Source organism: Narcine bancroftii, chromosome 12 (genome assembly GCF_036971445.1).
Source record: "Narcine bancroftii isolate sNarBan1 chromosome 12, sNarBan1.hap1, whole genome shotgun sequence".
NCBI classification, from domain to species: Eukaryota; Metazoa; Chordata; class Chondrichthyes; order Torpediniformes; family Narcinidae; genus Narcine; species Narcine bancroftii.
The window spans coordinates 78,465,761-78,485,746 of record NC_091480.1 but is presented as its reverse complement, the minus strand read 5'-3'; the positions used below and the strand labels follow the sequence as shown (position 1 = coordinate 78,485,746).

Sequence of the window (19,986 nt, the reverse complement as noted above, 5' to 3'; positions counted from 1 at the left end):
TTTATATATTTATCTACCAATCTATTTATCCATCCATCCATTTACTTTTGTGCATGCCTTAGTGGAATGTATTTCTTTTTTAAATTGCTATTAAAAATCAATTTGGTATTTTTATGCATTTTAATTTGTTTTGATATTCAACAACAATATGTGAAATGATTCAAAATGTGTCAATATTAGCATCTCTATTTTTGAGTTTGCCATTGCGATTGATAATAGAAAGAAGTATCCATGTGTCTACATTGTACAATATGATGCTTAGGACAGAGGGAACTGAACATGTGATTAATAATTTGTTCATGTCATCATGCGGCACCAAAAATGTTTGACCTATTTTTGATCAGTGTGCTTTCCTTCAGAATTAGTGATGCTTTGTTCCAAATCTGCTGTGAAATGCTTCAACCAATGCAGCCAGTTGAAATCCAAAGGATATTGAATGCATAAAAAGACTGGTAATATTGAAGTACAGACTGCAAACAATGGATTGTAATAACTTAAAAAAAGTTTATTATGCATCTTATTTAAAGATGATTGTTTCTCTTTCAATTTGCAGTGATAATATGAGTAGAACAGAATCAGTCCACATCCGCAGCAATAATGGGAATCTCCTAGTGGCCAACCATTTCAATTTCATGCCCCATTTCTACGCCGACATGGCCTCATGCACTGCCAAACAAATGTCCTCCGTAAATTGGAGGAGCAACACCTAATATTCCGTCCAGGCACTCTCCAACCAGATAGCATTAGCATCGACTTCTCTAGTTTTGGTTAGGCCCCTCCCCTGTTTCTCTCTCTTTCCCACCCCTCTGTCTCTTTTCCTCCAGTTCTTTACCCCCTTCCTTCTCCATTCAGAAAACTATCCCCTCCCCTATTACTTCTTGGCTTTTTCCTCTTGTGCCCTCCCTCTCATATCAAGTTAAGTTTATTGTCATCTGATTGCACAAGTACAACCCGACAAAAGTTGTTCTCCATCATTCAGACACATAACACACATACAGACAAACAATACATATGCAGGACAAGTATTCATATATATACATAAATAAATAAATATTGTTTCATACACATGAGAGTCTCAGATGGTTAGCGTGAGCAGTTCCTTCGGTCGTTCAGCATTTCACTGCCCATGGGAAGAAACTGTTCCCTAGCCTGGTAATGCAAGCTCTGACACTTCTGTATCTGTTTCCTTATGGGAGAGGCTGGAAGATGCTGTGTGCCCAGGGTGGAAGGAAGTCCTCAATGGTTTTGGCACCCTCTTCAGAGAACTATCCTGGTATATCACGTTGAATTGTGAGGTGGAGAGGAACTGCAGTGATCCTCTCTGCCACTCTTATGGCACCGAGGATTGACCTCGATCCATTTCTCTGCAGCAGGCGTACCAGACAGTGATGCAGGTGTCTAGGATGCTCTCAATAGAGTTCCTGTAGAAGGTTGACATGATGGTGGCCGGTAGCCTTGCCTGCTGCAGTCTTCTCAGGAAGTGTCATTGTTACGTCTTCTTGACAAATGAGAAGGTGTTGAGTGTTCATGATAGGTTACTAGTTAACTGATCTCCAAGGAACTTTGTGCTCTCGACTCTCTCCACTAGAGTTATTGATGTGTAGTAGAGGGTGGTCATTCTTGGTTCTCCTGAAGTCCATGATCATCTCCTTCGCCTTGTGCACGTTGAGATTCAAGTTGTTACTCTCGCCCCATATCATGAAAATTTCCACCTCTTCTATCTACCTATGACCTCTTGCCTGTGGGCTTGTGTTCCTCCCTGTCTCTCCCCCTCCACCATTTTATTCAGACGCCTGCCTGCCTTTTGTTCATGCCTTAATGAAGGGCTCAGGCCTGAAATGTTGGTTATGTATCTTTATTTTTGCTGCACAAAGAACACTGCATGACTTGCTGAGTTTCTCCAGCAATTTTGTTCAAACTACATTGGTATTTTTAGAGATTAATGTATAGTTACACACGTGTAGGAACCCTTCACTCGTGTATCCTTTGGAGTGAGTAATCTGCTGCATGTGGTGCTTTGGTTGTGGAGTTCTCTATATCAGAGAGACTGGACCCAGACTGGGAGATCGCTTCGCTGAGCACCTTCACTCTGTCTGCATCAATGTCAGGAATCTCCCCATTGGCCAACCATTTTAATTCTGTGCCCCACTTCCATGCTGACATGTCTGTCCATTGCTGTATGCACTACCAAATCAAGGTTACCTGTAAATTGGAGGAGCAACACCTAATATTCCATCTGGACACCCTCCAACCAGATGGCATTAACATCGACCTCTCTGGTTTCTGCTAGCCCGCTCTGCGTTCTCTCTATCTTCCCCAATCCTCTGTCTTTTTCTCCAGCTCTCCATCCCCTTCCCGCTCCATTCACAGAGCCACCCCTCCCCCTTTTTGCTGGTGCCTTCCCTCCTTTATCCACCTATTACCTCCTGCCTGTGGAACTGTGCTCCTTCCCCTGCCCCTGTCTCCTCCCCCCCCCACCATTTTGTTTGGGCACCTGTCTACATTTTGCTCAAACCTTGATGAAGGGCTCAAGCCCGAAACATTGGTTAACTTTGCTATGAAAAGTACACCATTTAACCTGCTGAGTTTCTCCAGCATTGTGTTTTTACTTTATTCTGGTCTCTGCCTGATTTTCAGCATTCCCAATGAAGGCACAGGCCCGAAACCTTGACAGTCTTTTACATCCTAATGAGGCTGTGTGACCTACTGAGTTTCTGTAGCATCCAGCTTCTGGAGGTTTTCTTGTTCAGCCAATTAAAGACATCTGAAGAGTCATTATTATTATAATGACACAAACAAATTTATTTTCATTAAGAAAAATTCTGTCAACCAACAATGTTATAAATACCAGAAAACAATGTTTTTTGAAGTTATGTGTATTGAAGGATAAATGTTGACCATAACACTCCGACACATTTGGATTGTATTTTGGAGAAGGCAGATTGGGCTTTGGTTTAGCACAGCTTTCCCACATTTTCTGCAACGGAACAGTGCATCAGCAGAATATTTTTGTATTAATTTCTTGTGGGATCTGCATGTGAGAGATGAGGCACCTCTGATACACTGAGATCTCATTCTGATTACAGTATTCTTGTAATTATATCGTGGAAAACCCCATTGTATGTGTAATATTGTTTTAGGTGAATTGCACAGTCATCAAACAGTATTATTTTGTTGGAGACCAAGTCAGCAATTACGCACTTCATGTTTCCATGTTTGAGTCTGAGCTTTTTCTTTTGAGGATCCAATAGAAAAAGTAATTAATCTGCCTGCATTCTTTGGTACGATGTAGACAGGATTTGGGAGCAGGTCTCTGTAGCCCATGAGTTGCTCCAGGATTTCCGTCACATGTTTCCCCTGTCAGTTGGAATGTTTACTGGCAGGGAGCCTCCTCTTCTTCCCATTTTAGCCTGCTGTTTAAATCGCAGCAGTAATGTTTTCAATCTGATTTAGATAAAAAAGGCTCCCGCTAACACCACTGCTTTGTGTTGGGGAAAGCGGATAAAAGGAACAAGCGTGGTAACATGCTGCTGCTTTTAAATGTTTTATTTGGCTGGTACATTTCAACTTTGTGTTCACAGTAATGCTCTGACAAATTCCCTAGTGCAGCGTACTGGAAGCTGATTTTGCTTTCCCCTTTGGCTGTGGAGGGGATGATAATTAGAAGACCAATGTACGCTCTTCCGCACAGCAGATAGACGACTTTAGCCTGGGGAGAGGAAGGCTACTGACTGACTGCAAATTAAAAGCTGTGTAGGAATATAGCTTTGTGAAGCTTGGTACTATACTCTGGAAACTCGGAGGCATCTTTCTCACAGATGAATGGCGTGGCTTTCTATCTCGTTGGAATTCCACCCTACGTGGAGGCACAAGTAAGTAACAAATACAGAATGCTGAACCCTACACTGCTGTGTGCAGAGTCTTGGGCTGCAGCGTTTTAATGATAATGCATTTGTGATTAAGCGGATTAGCATAGAGGAATGCAAGGCCTTTGAGTTAAAACAAGCAGGACAAATAAAGGCAGATTGGTCTGTGGCTCTGAGATGGCTATAAACAATGTTGTTCTGAAGTTGAGTGCTCTTAGCAGAGCTTCAGTCTTTTAACTCACCTTTCAGTAAGTGAATTCTTGTTTTAAATGTAGTTGTTCATTTGGTATTGGAATGGTAGTAATGTTTTCGATTTATGAGTGGGTGAAAGCTCAGCCGTGTCCACTTATTTTAAATCAGCAGTGCCATTCTTTTGGACAATGCTGCTTTGTAATAGGCACTAGATCGTTCAAGCTTTCTCTTGTTTTCCCTTCTCTCTATTCAGAATTAAAAGAGCAGAAAACAAAACCATGTGTTTTGTGACAAAGATCAGCATTCATCAGTCTTTATATCCTTGAAACATTAGTTCTCAAATACAGTTACTCATGTTGCAACAATTTGAAATGACAATTTAGAAGTTCATTGGTGGGTATATGGAAATTATTACTGATGTTAAAGTGGTCATTCCTCATAGCAATTTACTATTTACATTGTTCCTTTATAGTCAAATCTTGAGTCAGATGTAACATTGTGCATTTTGAAGTGGTTGACAACTTATGTTCTCTGAGACCATCTGATTGACTGAAGGTATTAAAGATTCTGATTCTCTCATTATGTAGAAAAATAATATTCTTGCTTGAAAAGGGTTTGATAACGCCTCAAACCGTGCATCTTGGCGCCTCACAGTTTGGCGGGCAGCAGCCTCCTTTGAAGAAGACCGCAGAGCCCACCTCACTGACAAAAGGCAAAGGAGGAAAAACCCAACACCCAACCCCAACCAACCAATTTTCCCTTGCAACCGCTGCAATCGTGTCTGCCTGTCCCGCATCGGACTGGTCAGCCACAAATGAGCCTGCAGCTGACGTGGACTTTTTACCCCCTCCATAAATCTTCGTCCGCGAAGCCAAGCCAAAGAAGAATATGTAATTTTTTGTCAATTAGAGTTTATCTTCTCACTGCCAACAGTAGAGTTTAAGAACTTAGAAAAAGGCCATGCAACCCTTTGAACTATTAAAGGCATAATTTACTGCCCTAATTAAATCTACTTTCACCACCCTTTGAGACAGTACATTCTAGATCATAATTATTTGCTGCTTGGAAGCAAATTTCCATGCTCTTAAACCCATATACACAAGTTGTAGATATTTCTAGATTCTTTATGATTTTGAACATGTTGGTCAAATCTCTCCAGATTAGTTTGATCTAAGCATGAATGTCTGTAGTGCGATTGTAGTAAAAGCACACAAATTCTGGAGGAACTCAACAGGTCTCGCAGCGTCCATTGGAGGTAAAGATATATAACTGACGTTTTGGGCCTGAGACCTTCTTCAAGGTGGGACTAAAAAGCAGGCAGGTGCCCAAATTAAAGAGTAGGGAGGAGGGAAGCATGAACAGGGGGTGGAATACAGACAAAAGGTGTTAATTGGATATGGATGAGACACAGGAGAGAGGAAAGGTGAGAATTGATTGGGGGGAGGGGGTTTGTTTGGGTCTCTGGAAGCAGAGCTGAGGAAAGGAGACAGGGAAAAGAGAGAGAGAAACAGAAAGGAGATGTAGGGAAAGATCGGGGGTGGGGGGGGGGTAATAGAAGCTGGAGGTCGATGTTAATGCCATCCGGATGGAGGCCCAGCTTCTCATTATTCATATATAATTGAATTCTTCATCCTTGGAGCATAAGAGTAAATGTGATCTAATTGCCGTTATGTATATTTAATGATATTTATTGTGCAATTTTTTAAAAAAATTACCCATGAGAGAATTTACAAAGCAAGCTTTTGAGTTGTAAATGAGACCTGACCAAATTAAAAATTGGTTGCTGGTAGTTGCATGAATTGGTAGTCAGGACAATGTTCTGCTTTAGTCTTGATTATGGATGATTTCTCCAAAGTGAGTTTTCTGATGCTTCATCACTCTTGTATATTTGTACCTTGTATCAGCAACTCGCATGAGATGTAACCATACAATGTTGAATATTTAAATCTTTTGAGGGCACTTTCCTTTACTTGACTTAGCAATTGTGACCAAGGGAGTAGGTGCCCTAGATTTTGCTGATTGCAGTTGGTTGCCGTGAGCTTTATAGCTGTGCCAAAGGAATAGCACGTTCTAGGTTTTTTTCTCCTTATCCCCAGGGTGACTTGACATGCTCAATCTTAATCCATTCCCAGCAATAAACTCAAGTCTGCAAAATTAATGGTTTGAGGAATTACTTGTAGAATGTTGGTGACTTTAACTCTCTGTGCTAACTGTGCAATTTCTAGCGTTGTAGATTTGAGCTTGTAAATTTGTGAAACTTTTTACCCCTATTTAGAGCTTTGAACTATATTTTATAATGGAAACACATGATGCAATTGCTAATTGCAGGGAACACGTGCTAAGCATTCAGAACAAAGCTGTCTGCAAAGAAGCCTGGTTAAATATCATAAATATATAATCAAAGTTGAACAGTGAATTATATTCATGAACGTCTTGTAATGTTTTAATATGTACATCTAGGATTTTTGAGACCTTTTTAAATTGATCCAGGTATATTGCGTTAGTTCTAAAGGGATTAAAATTGGTGTCCTTGTATGTAGAATCTTTGGGATACATTGTAAATAGGACATAGATGTAGATAATGCCAAAGAATGATCGTGCAGAGGCCCGTGAACCGAGTCGCGACCTGGCTCACAAAATGGATGGTGAACGTGGCGATCGCAAGGGCCCCACAGGGACCAATGGCTGTTGTCCCACGTGACCTCCCACATAGCGGGAAACAGCGGGCAGTCGGAGGCCGGCGCTGGCAGAGCAATAAATCAGTCTTCGACCTCGACTGTGTGTGTGTGTGGTTCTTACTTCACACTTCGCATAGCGCGCACCCTACATTGGTGACCCCAACTGGTCCAACATGCAGTTGGACCCGAAGATTACGGGCCAAGCAGCTCTCCAAGCAGTCTTGCTCAAGCTGCCAACATTCTTGGCATCGTAGCCACACGTGTGGTTCGAACAGGCCAAGGCCTAGTTCCACCTTTGACAATCGCTGTGGATGACACCCATTACTACAACGTAGAGAGCTCGCTCGACCAGGGTTGTCGATTTCCTACGGCAGCCTCCAGAGCAAGGCAAATACGATGCCCTCAAAGAGCTACTAACCTGCACTTTTGGGCTATCACAGTGTGAGCGTGCTGTCCATCTGCTGTACTTGGATGGTTTGGGGGACAGGGCCCCATCCGCCCCCAGGAGCGAGTGCACTCGCCAAGGAGAACAAGCCTTACCTGCTCTTTGAACAGATTTTCCTGGGGCAGCTGCCGAGGATATCCGACTCTTGTTCACCTGTAAGGACTTCAGCAAGAAAGAAATCAATGCCTCGGTGGAACAGATCACCAAGCCCCGACCCCAGCCGGCAATAAGGCCACAGTAGATGGAAAAGCAAGTGGACCCCCCCCCCCCCCCCACCCCACCAAGCCATATTGTTATTACTATCAATGATGAGGTGCGGGGGCCCGTTGATGCCACCCACCCTGCAGGTTTCTGGAAATGCCATGGCCAGCCATCATTAATGGCTGCGGTGGTTGGCCAACATGACAGCCTCCTCTATGTGTGGGACTCTGTTGGAAAGGCGGTTCCTCGTGGACACCAGTGCAGAAATAAGTGTTTCCCCCCCTCCATGATCTACGACACCCGGAATGCCAATCCAGACCCAGAACTAAGGGCAGTGAACAGCACCTCTATTCGAACTTGCGACACCTGCACCATCCCCTACGTTTTGCTGGCCACTGATTTAAGTGGACATTTACTGTCGCGGCAATGGCACAACTGCTTCTTGGAGCCGATTTCCTGCGCACCCACTGCCTGCTGGTAGACTTGAAAGGGTGGCGTTTGGTGCATGCCAGAACTTTTCAAACAATGCTCCTGGGGAAAGCAAAACTATTGGCCCCCTACCTTGATTCCATCATACTGTCCAGCGAAGCCTACACATGCATCCTGCAGAGTTCCCCGCAATTGTGGCACCATAATTCTCCTCCGTGGAACCAAAGAACAGGGTAAGGCACCACATCCTCACCAAGGGCCCCTGCTCCACGCCAGGGAGCACCTCCTTCCCCCCTGAAAAACTTGCCCTCGCTAAAGAGGAATTTAAGAAAATGGAAGAGTTGGGGATAGTGCAGCGTCAGACAGCCCCTGGGCCTCTCCCCTGCACATGCAGCAGGAGGGTGGAGGCCATGTGGTGATTACTGACATCTCAACGAGGCCACCACACCAGACAGATAGCCCATGCCCACATTTAAGACTTTACTGCAAACTTACAAAGGGCATGGGTGTTTTCAAAGGTCAATTAAATCATGGGTTATCATCAAATCCCAGTGCACCCCAAAGACATACTCAAAACCTCCATAATCACCCTCTTCAGCCTTTTTGAATTCATGAGGATGCCCTTTGTGCTTAAGAATGCTGCTCAGACTTTGCAGTGGCTGATGGATGTGGTGGGCCGGGACCTCCCATTTGTGTTCATCTACCTGGACGATATCCTTATTGCCAGCCGCAACCATTCAGAGCACACGGCCCACCTCAGATAACTATTCACCCGTCTGCAGGTGTTTGGGCTGACCATCAACCCCGTCAAGTGTCAGTTTGGGCTGGACACAATTGACTTCCTGGGGCATCGGATTGATAGGTACAAGGTGAAACCACTGCCCGAGAAGTTGGAAGCTGGTTCACAAATCCTCGCACTGTGAAGGGGCTGCAAGAGATTGCCAGTATGATCAACTCTACCATTGATTCATACCGGCAACAGCTCAGATCCTGCAGCCCCTTTTTGCATTCACGGTGGGAAAAAAATAAAGACTGCCTTGGACAGGGAGGCGTCAGAGGCATTCCAGAAGGTGAAGGATGCTCTGACCAACACTACCCTTCTGATTCACTCCAGGCCGGAGGCGCCAATCGTCCTCATGGTGGACGCCTCCTGCACAATAGTCGGAGGGGGTCCTTGAACAGCTTATCGACAGGCAATGGCAGCCCCTAGACTTTTTTTAGCAGGCACCGCCGACCACCTGAACTTAAATATGGTGCTTTTGACTGGGAGCTATTGGGGCTGTACCTGGCAGTCAGGCACTTCCGATACATTCCAGAACGCAAACAATTCAAGGTCTTTATAGACCACAAACCACTGACTTTCGCCTTCCACAAATGTCTGACTCATGGTCAGCCAGGAAGCAGAGGCACCTTTCCTATGTGTCCAAATTCACCACAGACACCCAACACATCGCTGGCAAGAACAACGTGGTGGCTGATGCACTCTCCCATCTCACCATTGAGTCCTTCCATGCCCTATCCCGGAGCATAGACTATTCAGCCCTAGCCAGGGCACAACACGATGACCCTGAAATCCTGGCATACAAGACGGCTTTCCGGGCTGTGACTGGAGGATGTTGTTATTGTCCCTGGCAACCAGACACTCCTCTGCGACATCTCCACTGGCAAGCCCAGCCCCATCTCGTTGGCAGCATGGAGACGGCAGGTTTTCGACGTGGTGCACAACTTGGTGCATCCGGCCATCAGAGCCACAGTAAAGATGGTGGCCAGCAGGTTTGTCTGGCACGGGTTCTGCGAGCAGGTCAGTCAGTTGGCCAAGACCTGCATGCTCTGTCAGGCGACCAAGGTGCAAACTCACTCTAAAGCATCTCCCCAGACTTTTGAACCATAGTGGCGTAGGTTCAGCCATGTTCACGTCAACATCGTGGGGGCGCTACCAGTTTTCCATGGGGCGAGATACCTCCTTGCTATGGTTGAACACTCCACGAGGTGGCTGGAGGCGGTCTTGATGGCCGACACGACCACAGAGACCTGCATCGGGTCACTAATCAACACTTGGGTGTCCAGGTTCGGAATCCTGGAACATCTCACCTCTTACGGGGGAGCGTAATTTAACTTGGGGCTCTGGGCCGCAATAGCCAAACTGTTGGGAAACCAACTCTAGCATACCATGGCATATCACCTGCAGGCCAATGGGTAGGTGGAGCGGTTCCACAGATACTTAAAAGCAGCCCTGATGGCCCTGCTCAAGGGACCCATTTGGACAGATGAACTGCCTTGGGTCCTTTTGGGGATACACACCATGCCGAAAGAGGACTTTAATGCCTCTGCAGCAGAAATGGTGTACAGTGCATCCTTGGTAATCCCGGGGGAGTTCTTAGGTGCCCCAAGGATGCAGAATCCCCCCATGGTGGCACTGAAATAGCGGAGGTAAGGACTGGGTACCCTAGCCCCTCCACAGCCCTCGCCGCAAGGCCAGCCCAAATCTTTCAATCCCAAAGACTTGACCACCTGCAAATATGTTTTTGTACGAAGGGGAGTGCACCGGGCATCCCTCCAACGGCCATATTAAGGGCCGTACAGGGTTGTCAGGCATAATGGGTCAATGTGTGTATTGGACATTGCCGGCAAAGAGGAAACCTTCACCTTCGACCACCTGAAACCGGCCCATGTAGATATTAGCCAGCCAGTCAAGACTCAGCCCCGCGACGTGGAGGTAGGCCTCCCAAAGTGGTAATGGACATTCCGATCTCCAGTTCTGGGGTGGGGTGGGGGGTGGGGGGAAGACAGTCCATGTAGTAGCCTGCCAACCGTGCCGGAACTCGGCTCACAAAATGGCCAGTGAACGTGGGGATCGCGAGGGCCCCACAGGGACCAATGGCCATCGTCCTGCGTGACCTCCCGCATGGTGGGAAATGGTGGGCAACGTTAGGAACACTGGCCAGTCAGTGGCCAGCACTGTGATGACGTTATTCCTGCTGTCAGAGGCAGGGAGTGAATATAAACATCTGGCAGAGCAATAAATCAGTCTTCAACCTCGACTTGTCTGTGTGTTTGTGTGTGTTGTTCCTATTCCACGCTTCATGTAGTGCACACACTACAATTTCATTTTGAAAGCCTTTGAACTTCTATTGGCCTGCCTGGTTAGTATTCCCATATGGTAAAAATTATTATTGAAAAAAAAGTCAATTTAAGAGGTTTCTAGGACCACTGAAGTACAATATTAACAGGATGCATTTGAAAATTATATTGAACCATTAGTGACATTGTTAGATTGGTTAATGGATATAGTGGCATCATTTTTAAATTACTGGATTAACAATTGAGAGGCCTTGGATTAATGATCCAAAGGTAAGGGTTAAAATCTTACTGCACCAGGTTTAATTTATTGTCACATACCTGGTACAGTGAGAAGGGTTCCTTTGCGAGCAGTCTAGCAAGTCAACTCCAATAAGCAAATAGCTGTACAAAGTAGAAGAGCGAGAGCACAATTACAAACTGTAGTATTACAGTGAAAAGATCAGTTGATAAGGACAACATGATATCATTGTTGTGGAGTTCCTTCAGGAGCCTGACGGCCGTGGGAGATTTTGGTGTATGATTTCGCACTCTTGAACATTCTGCCTGATGGTGTGCGAGGGGTCCTGCAACATTGCAACATGTTGGCTGCATTTCCACGACGGTGGGAGGTGTAGTTGGAGGTGAAAGAGAAGAGCGAGGTTTGCCTGGACTTTGAGCTGCATTCGCCAGCTTTTTGACAAAGCAGCTCCTGTGTCTCTCTGTGCTGTATCTTTTATGGTGCACCTGTCGAAGTTAAGGGACATGCTGAACTTCCTAAATCTTTATAAGGAAGTAGAGAAATGTTGCCGTGCTTCCTTGAGCGCTATGTCAGTGTTGTTAATTCAGGTTTACTCTCAAGAGGTTGAAGCTATCAACAAAGTCCATTTCGGTGCCATTAATGTGGACAAGGAAGTGGGCTCGACCCTGCCCCCTGAAGTTTAAGGTTTTATTGATGTTGAGGGAGAGATAGTTATCTTTGCATGAGGGCTACTAGATACTCATTCTCCATCCTCTATTTATTTCATCATGAATTGTTTGGCACATGACTGTAGAATCATCAGCCAAACAAAGATGCTACTGTACTGTTTGGCTCGAGTCCACGCTGCTGAAGATCCAGCTGCGCTGGGTGGGTCACGTCTCCAGAATGGAGGACCATCGCCTTCCCAAGATCGTGTTATATGGTGAGCTCTCCACTGGCCACCGTGACAGAGGTGCACCAAAGAAATCTCTTGGTGCCTGCCACATGGACCACCGCCAGTGGGCTGATCTCGCCTCAAACCATGCATCTTGGCGCCTCACAGTTCGGCGGGCAGCAACCTCCTTTGAAGAAGACCGCAGAGCCCACCTCACTGACAAAAGGCAAAGGAGGAAAAACCCAACACCCAACCCCAACCCACCAATTTTCCCCTGCAACCGCTGCAACCGTGTCTGCCTGTCCCGCATTGGACTTGTCAGCCACCAACGAGCCTGCAGCTGACGTGGACATTTACCCCCTCCATAAATCTTCGTCCGCGAAGCCAAGCCAAAGAAGAAACAATAGTGGGCACATGATCCTCATTTGTATCAAACCCACTACATAAAAATATGCCAAGAAAAATTGTAGATTGGAACAGTTAGGTCTATTCCAGGTGAAATTTTCCAGTCATACATTAAGTACCAGATTTGGACCCACCAAAGTCATACCCCACATAGTTAATCCTGTAAGAACATAATCCTGTAATGACATAAACATCTGGGGACTGGTGCTTAAATTTGGAAAACTGTCCAGATATTAATTAAGAAATAATTGACATAATTGGGGTTAGTGCAGCGGTTAGCGTAACACTATTACTCGCCAGTTTCAATCAACTGCTATCTGTAAGGAGCTTGTATGTTTTTCTCCGTGATCGTGTGAGTTTCCTCCCACATTCCAAAGACATACTATGGGGTTAGTAGGTTAATTGGTTACCTGCGTATATTTGGGCAGCAGAAGGGCCTGTTACCGTGCTGGACCTCTAAATTTATAAAAACGTGTGCTCACAGGATGATACCTTCTAGACAATGTTCCATATTCCTCCTTCATGATCAGTGGATATGTTCTGTCCCATTTGCAATACAGTATGTTATAAAGTACTTTTTCTAGTCCAGGTGAGTAAAATTACAGATACTTCAAACTTAACACTATTCAAGATAAAGCAACCTGTTTTGATTCAGGTCCCATCTACCCTTGACTACCAGTTTATTCTCCCTCCTTCATCATGCCATCTGTCCCATTGCATATTTGAGCCTTTGGTCACTTCCAAAGAAAGGATATTTTTGCCTTGCAGGTGTTAGGGCTGCTCTATTGATTTGCTTCCTTCAGTACAGGGTTAGTTCTGAGAGGAATTATTGAGTAAGATCAGTCTACAATGACTGGAATTTAGAAGAATGACAGAATCTCAATGACACAGAATTCCGAGGAGGATTGAAAGGGAAGTTTGAAAGACCGTGTATCTGGGCTGGAGAACCTATAGCTGTAGTGTGACAGACAAGGCTTTTTTCCAGAGCAGTGATGAGAAAATTTGGGGGTTGTAAATCTTTGAAGTTTACTATGCCAAGAGGAAGTGGACCTTGTTGAGTATATATTCAAGGATCAGATTGGATGATTGGCAAAGTGAAAATAGGGTGGGGATTCAAGGAACGGAATCAGCCACATCCTATTAAATGACACAGTTAATCCAAGAGGCTGAATTGCTTACTTCTTCCATTCATTTTATTTTGCAAACAGTAATCTCTTCTGCCAAGAGAACAAAGGGCAGCAAATAGAGCCATGGCCATTGTCCTTAAAGATGCACATTATCCGAACTTGGAAATACAGAATTATTTCTTCATTATCACTCTCTATCCTGTAGCACTGATGGAATATGTTCACCATGGTGACTGCAGTAATTTAAAAAATGAAAATGTAGGGCAATAAATTATAATATTAATTAAAATTACATTTTAATTCAATATTTTACATTTAATCTTTGTTTCTTTGAATTAAAATAATGCATACTATATTTGATCCCTTTGTTTCTTTTTACCTTGGATTAAACTTTGAATTGCCAAAGAATTGTATTTGGTATATACCAAAGAAGGAACATGACTATCTCTTAAAGCAAGTGATTCAAGTGATTGATGTCTTGCAGGGTCTACAACTCTGACGAGCTCTTTAACGTGGAGTTGACAATGCTCAAGCAGCAGGCTTTATTACGGATGTCTTGGTGGACAAAAGTGTGCAATGGATCTATATTAATATTTAGGTTAATGTTAAGCTATATTTCCTATAAATGTGACTTGGGTAATGTAGTGGATTTGGAACATGGTTACACACACCCATACAATACATTCAGGAGTGAGGTAATCTTTTGGAGTCATGACGTCTGCATGCCAGAGTTATGAAGGTCACATAGTTTCCAAGAAACTGGAGCTAGCAAGTGTTAGAGATTCCAGCAAATGGTCACATGGTTTCCAAGAAATGAGACTGATCTCATTGATGATGTCATGTCACATGATTTTTAGAAATATATTGGCAAATTCAGACATTTTGAGGCAGTTCAGAAGTCAAGACCCCGTGGAACACAGGAGTTGGACCCTTGTGAAAGATGGAGTTGAATTGCAGTAACTGAAATAAGTGCTGTTATGTGTTACTCCTAATAAAAGGGGAATACAGTAATAAGTGGATTTCAAAAGGGAGACCACTTTCAGACTGCTTTTCTTTTGAAAATAAGGAGTGCAGCCTCATCGTGGACGGAAACTCCATGACTCTTAAGAAGATAAGAGGGAGCTGAAGATCACTAGTGTGAGAGATTAAGAAGAAATCTCTTCCTGGAAAAGGGCTCAAAAAGATTTGTGAGTTTGAGAAAATCTAAGAACTTGAATGTTAACAAATGCTTCGTTATTGCTTTTAATCAACAATTTACAGAAATCAGGTGCTTCACACTTGCTTTATAATTACTTCTGAACCACAATTTACAAAGGATCCTCAAAGTTCAACAAAATGTTTGAAACTGGAGTTTAAAATTGAGTTTCTGATTTTGGACTTTAACTAACACATACACACACTTAACATTTGTGCATAGTGGGGTTAAATTTAGAGTGAAGTTTCGTGACGTCAGAAAGGTTATGTTATTAATAGTTCAAATAAAAACTAATCTTTTGAATTTACTATTGCTGTTCCTTTGTTAGTACTAATACAAATTTATTAGTTCATAACAAATGTAACACAAACAATCATGTATTGGAGAAACAATATCCATTCTCGTATTCTTATCTTAATTTAACACATTTGTTCTGTTCTAATTTATTTATTTAATTTGTTTAATGGTGATTGAACTAATTTGATTTATTAAATTGATATGTTGTTAAATATACACATGGTGTATCTAAACTTGCCAATGCAGATTTCAGATTTATTGTCAGTACATACATAGCATACAACCCTGAGATTCTTGTTCCTGTGGGTGAGGCAGAATTACCACTTATTGGTAGTACAAAAAACTGTACTCAACACACATATGTAAACAAATATAGAAAAGTAAACAACTGCAATAGAGAGAGGAAAAAAATAAAGTACAAAAGTAAGAGGCCTTAAATGTCCCTAATTGAATTTGTTGTTGAGGAGTCTGATGGTGGAGGGGTAGCAGCTGTTCCTGAACCTGGTGGTGCAAGTCTTGTGGCCCCTCGACCTCTTTCCTGAGGCAGCAGTGAGAACAGAGTGTGTGCTGGGTGATGTGGATCCTTGATGACTGCTGCTGCTCTCTGACTACAGTGTTTCCTGTAGATGTTCTTGATGGCGGGGAGAGTTTTGGCTGTGATGTCCTGGGCTGTGTCCACTACCTTGTGCAGAGCTCTGTGCTCAGGGATATTTGTGTCCCCATTCCAGACCGTGATGCAGTCAGTCAGCACACTTTCCACCACCCATCTGTAGAAATTTGCCAGGGATTCTGATGTCATACTGAACCTTTGTAAACTCCTGAGGAAGTAGAGGCACTGGAATGCTTTCTTCATGATGCCATTAGTATGTTGTGCTTATAGACTTGCTCGCTTTATCTGTGACATATCACTGTAAATTTCTCTTGTTGCAGCTCTCATTCACCTGTGCTCTCTCAGACTCTTGCAGTTGAATCAGTAGGACTCTATGCATCTCCTCTCCTGGGCTCCCTGATCTTTACTCACAGGATCTGTGTCTGCTCTTCCAGACAGCTGCTGTTTCCTCATTTCTTCTGTATTTATCCACTCATTCGGTCCTTTAAATGTTGCACTTGTTCTTTCCTTTCACTATCTTTATTGGAGAAGGTTCAAAGGAGGTTCACTGGAATGATTCCAGGAATGAAAGGGTTATCATATGAGGAGCGTTTGACATCTCTTGGCCTGTATTTGTTGGAATTTAGGAGAATGGGAGGGGGTGGGGGGATCTCATTGAAACATTTTGAATGTTGAAAGGCATGGACAGAGTAGATGTAGAAAGATTGTTTCCCATGGTGGGAGAGTCTAGGACAAGAGGGCATATTTCATGGTTGAAGGACGTCTGCTTAGAACAGAATTGCGTAGGAATTTCTTCAGCCAGAGACTGGTAAATCTGTGGAATTTTTTCCACAGGCAGTTGTGGAGGCCAGGTCATTGGGTGTATTTAAGACAGAGATAGATAGGTTCTTGATTAGCCAGGGCATCAAAGGTTATGGGGAGAAGGCCAGGCAGTGGAGCTGAGAGGGGAAAATTAATCAGATCATGATTAAATAGCAGGGCAGACTCAATGGGCTGAATAGCCTATTTCTGCTCCTGTGACTTATTACATTGTGGCAGAAGTATAATGAGATGAGATATAAAAAATTCAAACAAGATGAAATGTTTGGCACAAAAAGTTTATAAACATTCAATGATATGTATAACAGATGTTCACAATGCTGTCAAGCAAGCTTGACATTTATTGCTTCCATTTTTTAAAAAACGATTTATTTGAAAGATCATTAGTAATAGTACAGCATACATTCCATGAAGACAATTTTATATGTATAGATGTATATAAAAAAAACAGAAAAAATGTCCCCACCCACCCTCCAACCCCATCAGCCAGCCCTCTTAAGGAGAGCCAAAAATATATAAACAGAAACTAAGAATATATAATAAATCAAAATACATCTAAATGCATATATTCCAAATATGGTAACCACTTATTAACAAAAAAAGCATAATTGTCATGCAGATTATATATAATTTTTTCCATAACAATACAAGCTTTCAATTCATTTTGCCATCGTATTATATTAATCACTATGTTATCTTTCCATGTTCTTGGTACACATTTTCAAGCTACAGACAATGCTAAGCGTACAAATGCAATTTGAAATTTATCCAACCCTAATCCCTTTAAAGGAATCATATAACCCATTAAAAATATAGATGGATCTAGTGGTAACTTAATGTCATATAATTTTTCCAAAGTTAACCTAATTTCTTGCCAAAATGGTTGCACATAAACACAAGACCAAACAGCATGTAAAAAAAGTACCAGTACTTTTTATCAAAAACAAGAGTCCAAATGACTAAAACCATATTTTTTTTCAATTTCTCTGGTGTTAAATACAACTGATGCAGAAAGTTATAATTAACCATTCCATCCCGCACATTCGTCAATTTAGTAACACTGTCATGACACGTATTTGCCCAGTAGTTTTCAGGAAAAACAAAGGCTAAATCATTTTCCCATTTAAGCTTAGACTTCTCCCATTCCGGTTTATCCATACTGTCTTGCTTCCATTTTATTGTATTTGTGTATTTTATTTCCATGAGGAGCCTTGACATTTTGAAATAAGCATTTTTTGGAAACGATGGAATTTATCTAAAAATTTAAAAGCCCAGGATATTTGCGTATAATATTACTAATTTATTATGACTTTGGATAAATTATTTAATCTTTTCTCTTTTTGTATGTCTTATTGAAATTTAAATGAAAGTGAGCATTTGATTCAGGTGCCAAATGCCAGTGACGCTCCTGAGCTGGTAAATTCTTAAGATGCTGAGCCAGAAAATAGGGACTGGAGGTGATATGCTCCTTTTGTTGGTGATGGATGACACAGTCTCACACTTGAAGAAGATTTGGCCATGTTTCCCATGAGATATCCTGATGTGATATTAAATGGTGTCATTGACTTTTAAACTGGAAGTCCGGTCAATGTGAGGACTTCTTGGCCAGATGCGGAAATATTCCTTGCCAACTAGTGAGCAAGTTGCACCGACAGGTGACTCAACTATGATTTTAAATGTTTAATTATTCTTAATCGTACCTCCTCTTTCTTCATCTGGCCTCACTTGGTATTGCACCTTGAACAAACGCTATTCATGCTCCATCTTGCCTTTAATTCATAAATCTTGGATTGACAGAGAGAGAGGAGAAACAAAATGCCTGTAAATTACCCTCATGCAGATATTATCAATTTGCTCAATGTGTTCTTTCATGGTGGCTGTTAATGTTTTTTTTTCAGAAACATGCTGAAATTTTGGGCAAGAAATGAGTTGCCAGAGGAACAGAGGTCAGACAACATCCATAGATAGAAATGGTCAGTCAACATTTCGGTACAGAGGTCTTTATTTAGACTCCTGACATGTCTAGAGTTGTGTAAAGCCTAGCAATTTCTATGTACCAATTAAAATAATAGTACGTGTATCTGTTATTCCCTTAATTAGGTTAGTCATTAAATTAGACAAAACTCTTACAGGTGATTAAAAATTTACGACTGAAAGTCTGCTTTGAGAATTCCTTCCTTTCCCCTCCCAGCACCATATATCACAGAAATAAAATGCTTCAGCCATATTTGCAGACCCTTAATGAAGTGCAGAGAAGCAGGGAGGACAGTTTTTAAAGAATACATTTGGGAGCAATAGGAGCTTATCACCTCCAGTCTCAATCCCTTTTCCTCCTTCACTGCCTGTACTGGCATCTTCTGATAGAGTAATGAATATTTGATGAAATTGTAATCATAGTTCTTTTTTCCATGTTTCAATATTGTTGAGAATTGCATGTATTTGAGATGATTTTATAAAATCAAAGCGAGATAGAAGGTTATAAAACTGATAGTAAGTACAAGCTTATTTCGGTATACTACCTGTAGTAAGAGTGTTGATTATACTTTGGTCACTACATTTTTGCATAAACTACATGGGAAAATCTAGTAATGGCTAAAGAATGCCATTTTACTTGGAGTATATTTGCCCTTTGGAAAATCCTAGAGAGGAGTCATCGCTTAAGAGCAGTGTGCCAGCTGGAAATGCTCATTGAAAATTTTGGGCAGATATTTATAACCTACCACGTAAAGAAATTTCTGCTCATCCCTGCTCTACATGACCACCTCACAATCAGTGTTTCCGGACTTTTTTCCGTTGATTGCTTTTTAAAATTGTGAAAAATGCAGCGAAAGGCAGCTGTGGCAAGAACGCCACTTTGTTAGGTGAAAGTGTTTGCTGCACTCGCCATCAAAATTTCGGGTCTGGCACTGGCCAAAAATGTAAACACATTTAAGTTTTCCTCTTGCATTTCTACCCTTCCTTGTTTCCCTTGACCTTTGTGTGGACTTACTGATTCCGGAAGTTTGCTGAAGCAAGTACTGTCCTCAGAGTATATCCTGAGAAACTGGTGCATGAAAGACTAACCTTACTAAGAGTAATAAAGATATAAGTGACAAAATGTGTTTTCCTTTTCTTTTACAGGACAAATATCCCTGTATGTCATTGTGTGGTTTGTTATAAAATTATTAAAATATAAATTGTCATTATTTAATTCATCAGACAATGTCTTTGTTGAGTAAACTTCTGTTTTGAGTTATATTCATGTAACAGTTGCTGCTACTTTACTGTTATACAATCATACAAAAGGGACATTATAAACAGTATTTCATTTGGGTCACTTTTACTTTTTGTTTTAGGATGCATCCTCCTCTGAGATTTTCCTTTATCGATTATTATTAACAACTCCCAATTAACACTGAGCTAAATATTCCTTGTATGAAAGTCTATTTCAGATAATCCACAACAATTCCTCATCCTTAAATCATGAACTAATAAAACTGCACACATTTCAGCTAAGATATTAAATCCTTGATTAAGTTATTAAAAGCTA

General features: G+C 42.3%; 1 protein-coding gene across 3 annotated transcripts in view; it reads left to right on the top strand.

Annotated features, from left to right (window-relative positions):
• The window catches only part of LOC138747621 (rho GTPase-activating protein 23-like), a 263,779-nt gene that overhangs the window by 38,606 nt on the left and 205,187 nt on the right, over positions 1-19,986 (top strand). The window contains exons 1-2 of one of the 3 annotated variants that reach the window (XM_069907015.1): positions 14,474-14,723; positions 18,356-18,430. The exons of 1 other annotated variant lie outside the window; for it this stretch is intronic. In XM_069907015.1, the coding sequence (XP_069763116.1) occupies positions 18,428-18,430 (3 nt within the window). In that variant the 5' untranslated portion in view covers positions 14,474-14,723; positions 18,356-18,427. Of the gene's footprint in view, positions 1-3,696; positions 3,873-14,473; positions 14,724-18,355; positions 18,431-19,986 lie in introns of those variants that run through there. One more of the 3 variants, XM_069907013.1, reaches the window with a different exon arrangement.